This window comes from Channa argus, chromosome 11 (assembly GCF_033026475.1).
Source record: "Channa argus isolate prfri chromosome 11, Channa argus male v1.0, whole genome shotgun sequence".
NCBI lineage: Eukaryota > Metazoa > Chordata > Actinopteri > Anabantiformes > Channidae > Channa > Channa argus.
In genome coordinates, this window is record NC_090207.1 from 24463340 (window position 1) to 24481065 (window position 17726).

The 17726-nt window shown below is 41.1% G+C and overlaps 1 protein-coding gene across 4 annotated transcripts in view; it reads right to left on the minus strand.

The window, feature by feature from the left end:
* Positions 1-17726, minus strand: part of unc5db (unc-5 netrin receptor Db) — a 202604-nt gene that overhangs the window by 83531 nt on the left and 101347 nt on the right. For all 4 annotated transcript variants that reach the window (XM_067521862.1, XM_067521861.1, XM_067521864.1 and 1 more), the window contains exons 3-4: positions 4807-4950; positions 2868-2971 (exon numbers count right to left, since the gene is read on the minus strand). In XM_067521862.1, the coding sequence (XP_067377963.1) occupies positions 2868-2971; positions 4807-4950 (248 nt within the window). The remainder of the gene's footprint in view (positions 1-2867; positions 2972-4806; positions 4951-17726) is intronic.

Here is a 17726-nt window from a genome sequence, read left to right on the forward strand (position 1 = left end):
CCTCCTCTCTTTCTTCGACCAACAGTAGTCCAGTGTCCACCGGTACCCTGTAGGTCAACTGCACCTGAGAAGGTCGTTGTTATCATCATTGTTATCATGATTCGCATTATTAAATGGCATGTGTTTTACGTCGGATGCCCTTCCTGACACAATCCTCAGCAATATTCAGACTTGGGACTGGTACAAGAAGACACTGGCTTGTGTCCCCTTGCGTTTGCATTGGTTAAATAAACTGTAACCACATCATACAAAATGATGTCATTGTGAGTGACCAGAGATTATCTCACCCCGACATCCCCGCTGAGAAGGCTGATTTCCAAACACACCCTTCATAAGGACAGTTTTCCTTACTTGAGCTCCAAACCGCAGGCTCACATTCTATTGTTTTTTTTTTTTTTCTCCAGTAGCATCCATACTGCAGCCGCACTGTGAAACCTCACACTAGCACACTCGTGGATGCCATCTCAATATTTCATGGACGAGGTGCGCTGAAATTGACTGGGCTGAGGATATCTGCCCTGTGCTCTCTACATTATTCACTCCCATCTCTTGTGGCCGGGCTCATTTGTGTTGACAAAGGACTAGATGGGTGATTTCAGTCTGTACTGCTCAGATTCAACTATTTTTATCCCCAGTGTGGATTCTGCGGTGCTGGAGTGACATCACTCCTCCATTTCCATGTTAAATCATTTATACAGTGCAGTGCTCGATGTTGACCTCCACCTAAATCTGTTCCCTGCACACATCAATTACACATCCATTGTTCATGCTGATGATCACTAGACCAAATAGGACTTCAGGCACTGTGGACCTAGAGAAAAAGTGCATTTCAGCAACATTTATTTCACCGAGACATTTAAATGCTATTGTTGGCCCACAAGTCAGTCTTGCAGGTTGATCACACCGTGAGACACATCTGTTCCCTATATCCTGTGGAGCCAGGGCTTAAGTTTTCACCAGGCAATAACCAGGCGAAACTACCTGTGGCTTGGAGGTGTTTTAAGATAATGCACGATGTAAAAAGTATAGCCAAATGCAAGCTCTGCTCTGCTAAAATGATGTACTTACTATTTGAGTAGTCACGTTTATCAAGAAAAAGAAAAATTAAACATACGGTACTTGCAACGTACACTGGCAACAATGGGGCTTATATCTAGTAACTAAAATGTTATCTGAAGTTAATTTAGCTTCATATTCCTATTTATTCCATGTTGTCCGTTCTTCTCCATCCAGGATCTTAGCCTAAATCTAGGCCTTGGTCATTATTTTTTATTTTCATAAGGTTCTTTTCAGTGAATGTTGCTCTGTCTATTATACATCCGTCACTACATATTCGTTTTGGCAGAAGACGCGAGAATTTGCATTCTTGCACAATTTGCTTAACTGCAATGGACTAATGAGGATGTTACTGTCCAGCAACTCGTACTAGAAGGATGCAAGTCTTTGGACTGTGGGAGGAAACGAGAGGAGAGCTACGCAAGCCCGCAAACTCACACAGACAGGCAGCAGCTGGCCAGTAGATTCAAACCGTGAACCTTCTAGCTGTGAGGCAGAAGCACAAACCACTCCACCAGCATGCATTCAAACATATAGTATATACATAGTAAAGAAAATATGACACTTGGTTAACCCAGAGGTAAAATAACTAGACATGATGTTTGACATCCTACATCCATACAGTAGAATGTGCATTAGAGGGCATTTGGGAGTGTTCGAACAGGGAGTTAGTTGTAAGCAGAGTAGAAGAGAGTGATGACTCCTTTTTTCTCACCATTTGAAAACCAATAACTCAACAAATAGTTCCAAACAGCACAAATGGTGCTGGTGAGTTGCTATTTTTGTAACACAGTGTTTTGTAAGGTAAGACGTTGAAATCAGCTGTTATAATGTCAACTGTTATATATTTGACTCAGCAACCACAATCACAGGACACTTGACAAAGTTTGACAGATCTATTGAATAGATAGAATGTAGAAGTTAAACCCAGCTGACTGATAAATGTGCCAGAATCTTGACAGCTAGAAGTGTCAAAGACTATCACTGAAGCGGATGTTTCAAAACCCTTGATGAGTCTCTCAGGTTTCGCATGATGTGTGAACGTCATTCAGTGTATGATTCACAACACATACACACAAAAAAAGACTCTAGTTAAAAAAAACACAACCCTGACATATTAGTGTGATGTGCAACTGTGAATTCAGACTAGTGAAAAATAATCTTTCATGGATCGTATCTTAGAAGCAGTGATGCAACTGACAGACACAGATCTGGATGTCCATATCGCAATGACTTTTCATGGCTTTTACACCTCTGGCAACACACAGTAGGGGCTGCTGATGGATCAAACTACAGAATTCAGTGGAGGAAAAACAGCATCCCCTCGTACCCACTCCTCATGCATCAGTATCCAAAGCTGTAACTGGACCTTTCACTTTGTGGCATGACCCACTTTAAGCCAGATGTTTCTCAGTAGTGTGAACTCATGAGACTCGCAAAGCTAATGACACAAAGCTGATGCCAGCATTCAGTTTTTTCCATGCTGAAACCACTTTCCACCACCGTATTAAAATATTAAAAACAAGTGGTATTTTTGTTGTGGCTGATCACTGCAAACTAAATCGAAAAAAAAAATTATCTTGGGGCCAGAGACTTCCTCAATTTGGAGCCAGCACACTTACTTACCACTGGTAACTATATCAACCTCTAAAAGGTCAGAGCAACCAGAGCTGAAGGTAGAATTGATTGTCTGCACAGCACCACAATAAGGCTGGACACCCTGATGCAAATCTTTTTTTTCTGCTCAGTGGGAATATAAGTTTCTCCCCTTTCAGGAGAGGAGGAGGAGCAATGAGGCAGTCAGGTCTTACCTCCGCCAGGGGCACTCCCTCTGGAGGGCGACAGTGCAGAACGATCATCCCATTGATTGGCACCTCCTTCCCCTGGGGGTCCTGCTCAAAGTTCTTCCTCAGGTCTGGTTGGGGAGATAAGAGGCAGCTGTCAGGTGTCAAGTGTTATGGCTACCCTCTTCTGCAGCTAGCATGCTGGTCTGGCCCCAGCTCTGCACGCCACAACCTTCAAAACCCACTACACACAGTTCAGAAAGGATCCAATGGCACTGTGTTGGGTAATTTGTTGACAAGGTGATTTGAAGGATACACTGCATGGAGGTAGTGAGCAAGGATTGGTCTGATCATCCTGGTCATCCATGTGCATACAGTAGTGACAGATCCTATTCTGCCCATTATCAAAACTGCCTTTGACAGCTTACCCGGATCACAGCTATCCACCAAAAAAACCTTTAAATGTCAGCCTATGGGCCAGTATGGATCTTTGAGCAAGAATGGGCCTTTGAAATTTCGACCTAGGTCGTGAATAGGTTTCATACTCAGGATCAGGAGAGGATCCCTATAACAGTTAGGATGTAATAGTCTGGATAAACAATAATAATGTGCAAATCCCAGCAAATTTTGACATCACATCGTAATATGTGAACTCAGATTTTTACTTTGTTCAAAGGATAGGAACAGACTTCTTTGCTTTCTTGAAGTTTAACAGTATGTGATATTTGCTCTGCTTAGTCAAACATTACTGTAAATGTAACACAGAAGAGCACTTTTAGATAACATATAACTCCCTCTAGCTGTGTTCAGTTTTTCCTCAGTGACTGACAGTCAAGCACGCTGTACTTGTTTAATACTTGAGGGCTTTACTTTTTCATGTATTTATATAATATATTTATTTTCTTCTATTTCTTTTCTGCTTTGGTGATATACCTAACATCACTGGATAGAGTAACCAGGAAATTTTTTTATAGCTATTCACTTCAGTGACTATTATGTGTTCACTGGAATTGAACTACAATTTTTGTTTAGTTGTGCCATCAACAAACTTTAAGGGCTTAAACAAACATTTTTTACCAACCCTAATGAACTTAATGAAGGGACAAACACACCCAAGTTCCCTTTAGATTCAACTGAAATAACAAGCAGTCATCCAAAAGTGACTCGAATGATTAAAATAATAATTTATAGCACAACAGACAGGCAGAACTGGGACAGGAAAACACATTTGCACATTTGCATTCAAGGAAGATTAAAGATATTTTGATGTATCTGATGTATCAAAAGACTGAGGGTCAGTCGCTTTTTACATATGCAGCAGAATTTATAAAACACCAGTTATCTAACTTCCTGCATTGTAAATGACCAATCAGTGACCTTCCGTGCTACATATCCTGAGCTGACTGTTTTTGATGGAAGAACCGCAGCCTGGCAACAAAATATATATCCTGGTTCCCCTGATGAAAACTAAGGTAATAAACTATGTTCCTATAAAAGTTCCTGGTCCACGGGAAACAGTCTTGCAGTGGAAATAAACTTCAAGTAAACAAACTTTAGTGACTGTAGCTGACGACCTAATGACAGAATGTCAGCTTAATTGACCAATGCTGATATTATGTATGTGTTTTCAGCTGGTGTGTTACAGCTGCCAACCTAATTGGATATTTATCCTGCAAACTGACATTAGCAGTGTTCCTTTTTCCCTAGTAAATGTTTGGCATTTGGATGTAACAAGCTAAGGTGCAGGTCAAGGCATTTCATTGGCCTTTTATAAGGAATAATATATTCAGGTCATCTTCTGAATGCTACACTTTAGGAATTCTGTAGACAATAAGGCCAAACACAATCTTTCCACAACCATCAAACACTAGCCACTTTTCACTATTTCTATTCCCTGGTTTGGGCTTTGTTACACAGGTTGCCAAACCCAGCTACAAAAAGCTTTTAAAAGTGTTTCCATACTTACAAGCAATGCGGACAGTAGCCTTGCGACTCTTGGAGGTACCCAGGTGGCTCCAGGCCACACAGAGACACCAGTAATCTTCAGGGCCATGGAAATCCTCCACCTGCTGACGCGACACATTGATCATCACCTCACGTACCTTTAGCCCTGGGACAAGAAGAGATCATAAGACAGTTAACAAACACACACGCACATTATACAACATGTCTTGCCTACCCACCTTGAATCCCAAATTAACTGATTTCAAAATACCCAACTGTGCACTGACAATACAACCTTTTTGTAACAGTGCATAGAAACCTGGTTTATGTAGAAACAACGCAGTTCTGTTTTGGATTAGAGAGTTTGAACCATTGGGTTGAGATAAAACTACCTGTTTTCTTTGATGCCGAAACCTTCATGACATATTTTGTGCTCGTCCACCATATTGTATTTTTGTGCCACGGTCACACTAGTTAGTAATATTGAAAGTCTTTCTTTTGGTCTAGAGCAAGCACATGACTCACTGTAATCCTTGGGGAAGACTAAGGGTCAGCAGCTATGGTAACACATTGTAGTTTAGCAGGCTAAACAGAACTGAACATGAATCACAGCTGAGGCTTTTTCGTTTTTTCATGGATTGGTGCCTGTTGAAATATTTCACATGTTAAATAGAACATGTTAACATGCTGGTAGAATTCACCCTGAGGCCAATTTAAGTATATGTGCCAATTATCAATCAACACAAAAATGTGGATATTATAGCAACCTGCTGGTGATATTGGTACTAACCAAAGTCTCAGTAAGCTTGATCCTTTGGAGATGTCTCATCCTGTTTAGTAGTTGGTTGAATATCAATGTCAAAATGGTGGATAGACCATTAGATCATGGCTAAATATATGTCTCTTAAGGTCTTGGGGGTTAAAGCTGGGGTTCAATTTACAAGCAAAGATTTAGGGGCAATCGAAAGTAGAGTTCAGAAAGAATACTGTAATGCAAAGCCTAGAATTCTAAAGAAGGGTCCTTACAGAATCCTTAATCAATACTTCGATAAGTCTACAGGCTTGCATCAGTGATCAATGGCTTTTACAAGATAGGCAGTGCACAAGTTCTTGCGAAAGGCCGACACACTTCCTTAATCAGTGTCTTCTCCCCCTCATTGCTGAGCTCTGAGAATATCACTAAGTAAATTGGCAGAATCACAGTCCCCCAGGGGCCCCAACTGTATGTTTTGAACGCTCAATGCTGCTAACAAGAGAAAAGCTAAATCAGCTGTAGCAGAATTACATTAATAATTTGGACTACACTTAACTGCTTCAAACAGCATATGCAGGCTTGCTGAACAAGCGACACTGGGACAATATGGCATATTATGTAACACAAAAGGCATGCAAACACAGCACGCCACACAATGCTTGCAATATACTGAATGCATTAAAAAAAAAAAAAGATTAAAAAAGAAAAACTCTTTGAAAATCCTCTTAGGCAACACTCTGCAAGCTCCGAGTTGGAAAATATCGCCACCCTGTCATATAGCGTTATGTGTATGCAGCACCCATATTAAATCTGAGTCATCGGCTTAAGGCTGGCCATGTGTTTCTTCACTGTTCCTTGAGCCTTTTTCAGCCTGCAGGCCTTATACCCTCAGCTGGATTAAGGGCAAGAGATGTGTAATGTGCTTGGGACTGCAAAAGACCAAAAACAGGCAATACGCCCCCATCCTAAAGCCCTCCACCTCTCACACTTCTGGCTCTTGTGCACTCACTTTCTCTGATAAATAACTCTTTAATCTGACATGCTCTTACTAAAGTAAAAGAGCCTCATACTGTGGCTGCACAGCTTGTGAGGCACTGAGCAGACTTCCAAATGAATACCAATTAAACCTGAGTGAATGGCAGCGGGGCTACAGCAGTGGATTCATGCTGGCGCTCGTGGTAAAATTAAGAAATGGAGAACATTTCATGGCAGGTGGTCTCCACTGTGCCAGGTAGAAATGACAGCAGCAGAAATGTGGACTTCTTCCTTTTTGTCAAACTGAACACAGTTGACAAGTTGTGAGCTGCTCATACAATTTAGGCGGTTTATCTCAATATGGTTCACTGCAGTGTATTTGGTGACCCAGGTAGTTTAAATCTTGATTGACAGGCCGGAAAAAAGAAGGCCACATTTAGGAAGAGCAATAAGCAACAGCAGCTCTAGGGTTGATGCTTCCTCGTCGCAGCCCCTGCAGACACTGAGACACAGGCATAATTCATAATTTGTCAAACAGCGGCAGAAAGCTGGCAAGTGATGGTGTATGTGTGGAGAGAGATACAGCGGACAAAATAATGACTAATGACTTTCCATGATGCCCTAAAAAGTGAGAGCCTGTGTTTTAGAGAAGAGGAAGGGGGAAGAGAAGACAGACTGATGGAAACCGAGAGAGAGAAAAGGCAGAGGTGAGCTTGCCTGACAGAGAGGCACATTTCCTGCAGTCCAAACCGGCGTCGACAGGTGGTTTGCCGGAGAGACGAAGACGAGCAGTGCCACTGTGTCATCTGTCAGCCCTATTTGTTTATAGGCAGAACGCTGTTGACAGGGCTCATTAGAGTAAACCACTTGATCTGTTCTCCTCCCCAATCTCCTCCTCGCTCTTTGCAGTTCCCGGAGTCACTTGATAAATCCATCCCAAAACAGCTGAATCACTCGGAGAAAGACTGACAAGAGGGCTGGAAGGAGAACTATGTTTTGGCAGGTCCCAGATCCAGTGAAGAAGTGAGAGGCGCCGCTGTAGCATCGATATAGTCAAGCTCATTAATTTGGATGCGGATGGCAAAGAACTTCATTAAATATTGCATCAGGATCATTTCTGCTTAAAAGGTTTCAATTCAGAGGACTTTTTTGTCCAATGTCATCTTTCTCTCTCTTTTCTCTGGTTCTCTTCTGTTAGCCATCCAGTAAAGGTAAAATGAGAATGCTCTGCTGTCCCATAGATCAATATTAGACTTTTCAGAAAATGGCAATATCTGCCCAATGTACTGGCAAACCAAAAATACTGCTCGAGTGGCTCTGCAGCAGAGGGAAAGGGGGAGCCTGGGACATGACTTTACTGCCCTCACTGAAAAGGTGTGCCCTCATTTTAAAAGCTGAAGTTCCATTTAAATATCTGGAACTACTGGAACTCACAAATTAAAGGTGTACATCAAACCCATGAATCCCTTGGTGCAGCTTTTGCTTTCCAATTTTAAAGTTTTATAATTTACTCAATACAGACTTAAGCAACTCAGGCCATATGGTCATTAAAAGGACATTAAAAGGAAGGAATATTCAGAAATACCGTCCTTTGGCATGCACGGTATGTGGTACTAAGATGGGCATCTTTTTTATGAATATGTGTGCAGAGTCTTTTCCTTTTTTTAATATGCATTTCACTGCAGCCTAAACCTTTAGATTGTTCTTTTGAAGCTGGGTTATTGAGATGCTTAAATATTTCGAACAGAATCTTCCTTGGTGTCCAAAATATATATGTATAAATACATACATACAGTATATACATTATTAACTTTTTTTTTGTTGTTACTATATTGGTGCCTTGCAAAAAAGGGGTGAAATATTAACAGTCACCTACTGCCATGATGTGCTCTTTTAATAAATGCTGCTTGGTATGAGAGGGAAGGGACAAATACGTCATCGTTTACACTGAGGGACTCGTTGGATGAACTGTGTATTCTTACTAATGATGTCACTGACTGTGGATTAACACCAGAAGTGGCTTTTATCTTACTCTTGCACTGAACTTGCTTTAGGAAAGATCAAGTTATGTTGAAACACTGCTGTAACCATCAGCAAAGTTTAGTGTGTCAAGTGCATGTGTTTGCTATTAGAAAATGTGACCACTGTGTGATTCAGGAGATGAACAGAAGGCCTCATTCATTCAATGTGATATTCATGAACCCCCAGTGTATATCAGGTGGAAGTACTGGAGGTTCTGGAGACAGGGAAACCCCCAAATCCCGCAAGAGCAGGAAATTAACACGTGTTTTTCTGTCAAAACAAATATGGGGCGACGGGAAAATTGGACTTTCTAACTTAAGGCACACAATTTTTTTGCAAAAGAGCAGAAAGAACAAAAAACTAATAAAAACCAACAAAATCACGGATGTGAAGGAAGTAACAACGTGGACTATAGAGCCTACAGAGGATAATGAAACTTTGTAAAACAACACTACGTTCAGGTAAAGGTGCAGTTACTTTAGGTCTGCCTGAGTAAAAAAACAAAAAAAACAAAACATCTTTAAAATAATTGTTGTGAGGATGTCTGGCAGAGACTGGGTCTTAAGAGTAAGGATTAAAATCTTCAGACAGCAAACTCTTAATAATTGTGTCTGCTGAACGTTAGTCATAATGGGCCGTATAGTTGTGAACTGTGTAGCAGCCTTGAGTATCACAGCACAGTGAAAGATAAATAGTCATTCCTTAAGCTGTAAATGGAGGAAAAGTACAATTACCCCCACTAAAGAAGGAAGCCTTTGCCAGTAGTAACTATTTGAGAGAAGGTTTTCCACAAAAGTCTGTGTTTACTCAGAAAAATCCATTGCCAGGGCATCTCTCACTGCAGTGTTATTGAACAGGAGGCTGCACCCCATGTAATGTCAGCCAGGGGTTGGGAAATCATTTCAATCAAAAGTTCACCCATTTACTCATGGAACCTTGCCAGTGGGGCGGCAGTTACTATAAACTCAAACATAGAAAGTCTTTCTTTGGATGAAACACACTTTGGTGTAACATTGATTTGGAAATGTTGAGCAAATGTGGTTGTTGAGCTTCTGATAACAAATGTGAGAGGACTGGAATTTAAAAGCTATTGTAAAGTATATGATGGGCCTTTTATTGACAACCTGCAATGAGGTGGTTGACAGGGCAGGACATTCTGTCAGGTGTAGTTATGTGGATGGGCCCAGCAACACAGCCATATCAATAGCGGAGATTGTCTTCATCAGAAACACAACATAAAGCACAGAGCATAAAGCACTGAATTATAGCTTAATTTTAATGGATGGCCTCTTTATTTACACAGTCGCTGCTTTAGATTTAAGAGGGATGAAGAGGGATCTTCGTACAGCCATGTCAGTAGTCCCACCTTTTCACTACACTTAAGCAAGACATGTAATTGTAGTTGCCTAACATTAACAAGACCTTAATTCTAGAAGTAGTTGATGAGAAAATCCAAACAAAAGAGTAATTTTTTTTTTTAAGGCATTGACAAACTTTTAACAGCTTAAAAAGCTTAAAAAGTGATATCAATGCTGAATGGGACGATGTCCAATAAACAGCATGGAAAATAAGCACGAAAACTCAAGAGGCACCTGGAAAATTAATTTTAACAGCTATTTTAACAGCTAATTTTACTAGCTATCTTGTGGTGGCATTGCAGTGTGGTGGTGTATTTATGCTAGTACTACAACTTCATAGAGGGCAACATGGTAGTGCAGTGGTTGGTGCTGCTCCCTCGCAGCTGGTTGGGGGTTTGTGTCATGATCTGGTATTTGGTGAGTTTAAATTGCCCATAGGTTTGCGAATGTTTGCGAGTGTGTGTGTTTGTGTGTGTGTGTGTGTGTGTGTGTCTGCCCTGAGATAGTACGGATGTCCCGATACCAGAATGAATACATGTACTTACATTTGTGTACTAAACTGTTTTGCTTCTAGTATGACCTGTCCGGCTCCAGCCCACCACAACCCTAAACAAGCTGTTACGGATAATAGATGGATTTGCTTAACTCGAATAGTAAAATTACTACTAAAGGAAGCAAATGTGAGAATATTCACTTCAGTACATCCACTTGCTTTATTCTCATGTGATGCCTGTTCAATGTCACTGGCATTTATGTCTTGGTTCAAAATCTGTGATGACATAGGAAACACAAGTGTGTGTCCTGGTTCATAGTCCATGTTAGAAAAGCCCACAACTCCACACAGTGCTTTTTCCTGGCAGGCTGCTGACACTGCTGTCAAACCAACACTCAGTCACACTGGACGGCAGTTCAGGGCGATTGTAGTGCGTATCTGGTTCAAAAGTAGTTTAGCTGACTTCACTGACAGTTAACAAGGGAGTTAAGTGTCAGAGTGACCAACAGACAGGAGCAGCCTTCAAACTGGCTGTTCTCTATTTTTTATTACATCACAGTTACTTTTGAAGTAATCCGGCACAAGACTTGGTTTGTAAAGCCTGTCATGTTGTTGCTCCTGCATCGAGTCATGTGCAATAAAAGGTCAATGGCTTTGGGCTTGTCCCTTCAGGGGTCGCCACAGCGGAATGTGTTCCACAAGATGATTTGGCATGAATTTTTTTTCTACACCCGATACACATCCTGCAGCAACCCTCCCATTTTATACGTGTTCGGGACTGGCACCAGGTTGGCCCTTGGTGGTTGGGCGGCCTTCTGCATCCAAACTCAATGCTCTACCCATTTAGCCACCAGACCCCCCAATTGGGGGGGATGTGCAATGGTGCAGCTTAAAGAATAAGAGGTGCAATAAAACGCAACTCAAGCTCTTGTTGGCTTGATATTCCCATTAAACACTGTATCATGCACACAATAAATACGTACTTCATGAAACATCAAAATAAAGTATAATGAGTTTTTAACAATGTGCCAAGATAATGGTTTGGAATGAACTGCTTGATTATGGGTCCTGTCGCTGTTGCTTGCTCATCTACTGTGCAGCAGGGATGAGATACCAATAAAACCTCTATTGGTTTATTTCATATTCATGGTCATTGTCAATTGATATCTGTATTTATGCAATAGCTGAGAGTTATCGTGGAATTAAATACAATACAGCACCACGTAACATTGCATGTACAGTAAACTTGACTAAATTCAAAAGATATGGCAAATGTACTGTACGCGTAGGAGGCTTCATTTCTCTTATCCCCACACTTGTGCTATTTTAATTTCCAAATAAAGTGAGTTATGTATATATAATGCCCATGGCAGTTGAGGAATTTTAAGTTCAGTGTAGAAGTGTGATGCCACCTTTATCTGGTATCTTCCATGTCTTGGACACAGGGTGTGAAATTGCTCATCGAAAAAACATCCAGCCAAGTAAATTGTGATGGTAGCTGGTGAGTTAATGGCTTTGACAAGTATTTTTTATCCCTGAAGACTCAAAGTGCAGATGCCTTTTTTTTTTTTTTTAATTCAGCTGTACTAAACAAAAGATTGAGCTTCTGCTGTGATCATGAGACAAAAAAAAAAAAAAAAAATTCCTATACATGTGATCATATAGTCAGTTTGAGAGCACACGGCACATTTGTTTATGTTAAGTGGATTCTTATCAGCATGTTTCTGTGATAACTTTAGGTCATCTCCTGTTTGATGCTTTTCAAGGAGCTGTGCAGATTCCTAATTCTGATGCATGCAACATTCAACAGACAGCTACTCTTATCTCTGGTCTGCTGCACAGTGGCCTGCATGCTAATAAAACTAATCTCACTGAAATCACAATCACTTTATTCATAAAAAGCTTAACATATTGCCACGGGTGACATAATGCATTTCTTGTGTACAGTATGCATTACAGTACAGTAGATACTGAGTTCAAGCTCCGTTTATAGTTTATAAAATGAACCTGCAGCACTTTGTGCTCATTTACTATTACATTTAGTGTTACATAAACTACAGGTTTACATATTGTATACATTAGCAGGTTCTGCATTGGTAAATTAGTTAATGGTCAATTAATTGAATGTCCATAGTTGTGGAAAGATAAGGATCAGGGTATCAGTCATGTTTACAAAATGTCAAACTCAACTGCAGACCAAAAAGCAGTCAACACACTGTAATCGTTTAAAAAGTTTGTCTTCATCACCATCATCCCACATCATGTATAGAACATTAGGCAAAAGCTGTGACCTAAACCTACATTACAATACAACTTTTAAGAGTCAAACTACAATAGCTATATGCTGTAAAATGTGACAGGGGATTAAATGCTGATATGCTGTTAGATGCTGTAGATACGACCAACATAACCTTTCGTGTCACTATGTGACACAAGAAGTTAAACATTTGACTTAAGCAGTTCTGTGACTCTACTTAACAGGAAGGACAGCGTGCTGCACCTATTAGAGATTTTTTTGAACTTATGAAGCAAATCTTTATTGAAAAAATGACATGTAGTAGCTTTAAGATTGATGGATAAGTTGTTAGTTATTATTTCTTCTAAAATGGGGGATGAAGACTCTATAGCTGACTCTCATTTAGCGGTAAGTTAAGGAGATATTGCACATTTTTTTTTCACTTTTCTGATAAACAAAACAATAAAATGTTATCATGCAGTGTGTTTGCACTGCAGAGCTAAATGCAGAAGGGATTTTTGTAATATCTGTTTTTAAATTGTTCAAAAACAAGCACACACACATCAAACTGAAAAAAACCCAAACTAATGAATTCTGATGGCCTAACAATATTCAGACTACCTTATCTAAACAAGTTCCAAAGTTGCCATGGTTACCACGCATGAGTAATTGGGTGGCAAACTGAATATTTCCTATATATTTACATGGCAGAAAAAAGTTGCTGCTCCCCATCTTAATCAAAAAACAAAAAACGATTGTATCTGCTGAATATGTGGCAGTTAATTTTTGCATTTGATGGCATGATGTAGATTGATTTGTGTATTTGCTGCTCTCCAACTGTTCCAATTCTAAATGATTTGTATAATATCTTCACAAAATGAATTGCTGAGATCTGGGACTATGATGGCATCGATACAGAGAAGTCTAATGGGGCAAGAAACATGAGCATTCAGACAATCACACAAATTGTAAAAAAGCCAATATTTTAGGACTGAAATCTAAAATGCAATATCTGCAGGTTTTTGGTAAATACATTGCTAATGTTACCTCATTTCAATTGTGATGTATTGATGATTACCAATAATATTTATTAAGTCAGCAGAACATCTTGAATTTGGAGTAAAGGAGACCTGGTCTCATGGTGCTCAGATACTAATTGTTCAGCAGTAGTTGGGCTCTGGCAAGTTAGTGCTGTTCTCTGTGTGTTGGGCTGAGTCACAATAATAATAATAATAATGGTGGTAGAGCACAATGCCATAATAGCCATGTACATCATCAAGGACTACATTAAGAAAGACAACATCAGAACCCAATCAAGACCTGCATTAGGAGAGAAAAGATAGAACTGCTGAACATAAAGCCATCAATGGACAACTCTTCCACGATCCAGAGAGGCCAGCAGCTGACAAAGAAGCATCCATGGCATGACTACACAGCCGGGTGTCTCATGGGTGAAACGAGGAGCGTAATCAGCATTGCCTAGCACCACTCAACACCAGGTACTGCCAAATGAAAAAAAAATAATAAAGAAACACATCCTGGAGGAGCAAATGTAGAATGTGCCACGTGCATCTCAGAGTTGCTGATTGCAGAGCACTTGTACTGACATCACCAACACACACACACAGCACAAGGGCCAGCAACATCCACTGGACTTATTAATCCTCCAGATCAATTAGGCTACCAACATTCTGTGTAACGTGCCCATAGTCACTGACCACATGATACTTGCAAACCGGCTGACATGTGCACGAGAGAACACATTAACAGATTTTTTAAAAAAAGTTCAGCGATCCCAGAGTCCAAATCAACAGGACGTGCAATGCCAGGGCAAAGTAGGGCCTTAGGAAGACTTAGAAACACGCATGAAGGGATTTGACGACCACCTTTGAACACTCCCTGGCCAGCAAGCAGCTAGTGAAGTGCTTAAGATTACACTCATGGGCACTGCACACATGCTTTGAAGGTGCTAGAGTGAATCATTCTGATCTCTTATTGAGATCTGTATTCACCTGAGGTTACCAAGAATATCATATTATTATTATTATTATTATTATTAATATTATCCATTAGCATCCCTCTTAATTATTTCAGCATCCATTTTAGCCGATCTGACTAAACCTAATAATAACCAATAATCAGACTGCTAGCCTGCACTTGTGTGCCACCCACATGCTGCACAGAGCCACAACAGAATCCTTCAAGTGAAACTGAGGACACTCCGCTTTCTCAGAACGACATCAGCACATCACGTCATCCCCCATCAGGGTCTTATGATATGTGCTCCAGCTTACCAACTAGGACTGGCTCCCATACCAGGACTTTATGCTGTCAAAAGAGTCCTGCGGGTAGTGTTTTGAACGAATTTCCTGCTGCTCCAAAACCAGTGCACGAATCAATCTCCAAATTAGCAAAATTTCACACGCATGTATACATGCACACGCACAAGCACAAGCACACAGACCATTAGATTCTATTTCACATATGTTTTTTTTAGGGAACAGTATTTGATAACGTACAAATTTTTATTCCTCCCAGAGCAAAGAACCCTTTATGTTCCAACCCCATTAGGCCCTGTGCTGACTTCTCAGCTTTGTAACCAGAGACAGTCCCAACCCACAACTGTGTCTCCTTGAAATGATACCCAATTTCAAGCCTGCAAAACGTGAAATCAAGCCTGACTAACCCAAAACAAACCAACATCTCACACATCGTGCAATGTTATGAGATGTTGGAAACAATTGGGACACTATATAACAATGGTGGGAGAAAAAAAAAAAAACAAAAAAAACAGCAATTAGAACTACAGTGGCTCGTAAACAAAGAATAAAAGAAAAGTGGTTTTGTATTTCTTTTTCTGTGTCTGAATGAGGAGCTAAAACGCAGATTGATACATCAAATCTGCCCACTCAAGCAAAAAGTCATTACTAACTTCAGTATTTTGTGTGTAACTGGATTCAGCAGTGGTGTGTGCAGAGAGTGGAGGAGGGTGGGAGGGGGGTTGGCGGTGGTTCATTTCGTTCCCACATTCATCCTTTTTCTCCTCTTTCAGCTTCAGGTAGCTCCTCTAAAATGTGTTTAACTACACCATATTGAGCACATTAATTCTAATCATTAGGACTACGCTCCTTTGTGTTTATAGCAAAATTTGTCTGAATTATGTCCGTATTAGCTTCATTTTCTCCACAAGTGTAAGTCACTTGGTCTATATGCTGCAGTGCAGCACTTTCCAAATGAGCATAGAGAGCAAACAGGAACCTAGAGGTGTGGGGGTACTGGAGCCATTACTAGGACTATTTGGTCCATGGATAACCGGTGTGACAGGTGTGTCAGGATTGTCAGCAGGAAGTCAAGCATGTCTCAGTGGGTATTCAGGTTCAGTCGTGATGTGGCCTTTTGTCACATCTCTGGGATTTTAATGGATAGAATGTCATAGTGCAGGTTTGGGGGGTGTCTAGCAATTCTGCCTTGTGCATATATGCTCTGCTAGCTACACCAAATTGGAGCACTTTGCAACTGAGTGTGAACGAGTAGTCCCTATAGTCCTGGTCCTGAAGATACTGGATTGACCCATTTGCCTCGATGAAGCACAAGATTAATCCAGGTGTCGCCTCAGCTACAGTGTGGACACGACACTGGATTGCCATAGAAAGCGATAGGCTCCGTATGAGGATGCAATGAAATTCTCTCTTTGCCATAAACCAATCCCCCCTGGGGGAAGCAGTGGGTGGCTGCAGGGTGGAGTTTCTTGCTCAGGGACACACCTAGTGGGTAGGCTGGGATTTGATCCTGCAACTTGATCCTGCTGGTCTACGTGCACTCTGGTTCCCTCATATAACATAACTACTTTGGTTACTTTTGGTGTATGTCATTCTCCCCTCCCTCTTCTGTCTATTTCTATACTATCACCCATTAAATAAGAATAAAGAATCTTCCAGCTCAACTTCCAGTCCTGAAATTTTTCATGTTGGAATCATGCAGCACTGAGCCTCTCCTGGAGTTGTTGTATAGATAATATTCATCGAACTAAATTGGATATAAAAACACCATCAAATTCATCAATCTTTTTCTTTGGGCTGTTCCCTTTCAGGAGTCGCCACAGCGAATCATGTGCCTCCATCTAACTCTGTCCTCTGCATCCTCTTCTCTCACACCAACTAACTTCATGTTCTCCCTCACTACATCCATAAATCTCCTCTTTGGTCTTCCTCTAGACCTCCTGCCTGGCAGCTCCAACCTCAGCATCCTTCTATCAATATATTCACAGTTTCTCCTCTGAACATGTCCAAACCACCTCAATCTGGCCTCTCTGACTTTATCTCCAACACATCTAACATGAGCTGTCCCTCTGATGTCCTCATTCCAGATCCTGTCCATCCTCATCAATCCCAAAGAGAACCTCAACATCTGAAGCTCTGCTACCTCCAGCTCTGCTTCCTGTCTTTTCTTCAGTGCCACTGTCTCTAAGCCGAACAACATCTCTGGTCTCACCACCGTCTTGAACACGTTTCCTTTCATTCTCGCTGATAATCTTTTATCACACAACACACCTGACACTTTTCTCCACCCGTTCCAACCTGCCTGCACTCGCCTCTTCACCTCTTTTCCACACTCTCCGTTGCTCTGAACCATTGACCCTAAGTACTTAAAGTCCTGCACCTTCTTCACCTCTGCTCCCTGTTACCTCACCGTTCCACCTGGGTCCCTCTCATTGACACACATGTATTCTGTCTTACTGCAGCTAAGCTTCATTCCAGTTTTCCAGAGCAGACCTCCACCTCTCTAGATTGTCCTCCAACTGCTCCCTGCTCTCACTACAAATCACAATGTCATCTGCAAACATCACAGTCCATGGAGATTCCTGTCTAACCTCATCTGTCAGTCTGTCCATCACCAGAGCAAACAAGAAGGGGCTCAGAGCTGATCCTTGATGCAGACCCACCTCCACCTTGAACTCCTCTGTCGCACCTACAGCAGACCTCACCATGGTCTTACAGCTCTCATACATGTCCTGCACCACTCTAACATACTTCTCTGCCGCTCCAGACGTCCTCATACAATACCACAGCTCCTCTCTCGGCACCCTGTCATACGCTTCTTTAAA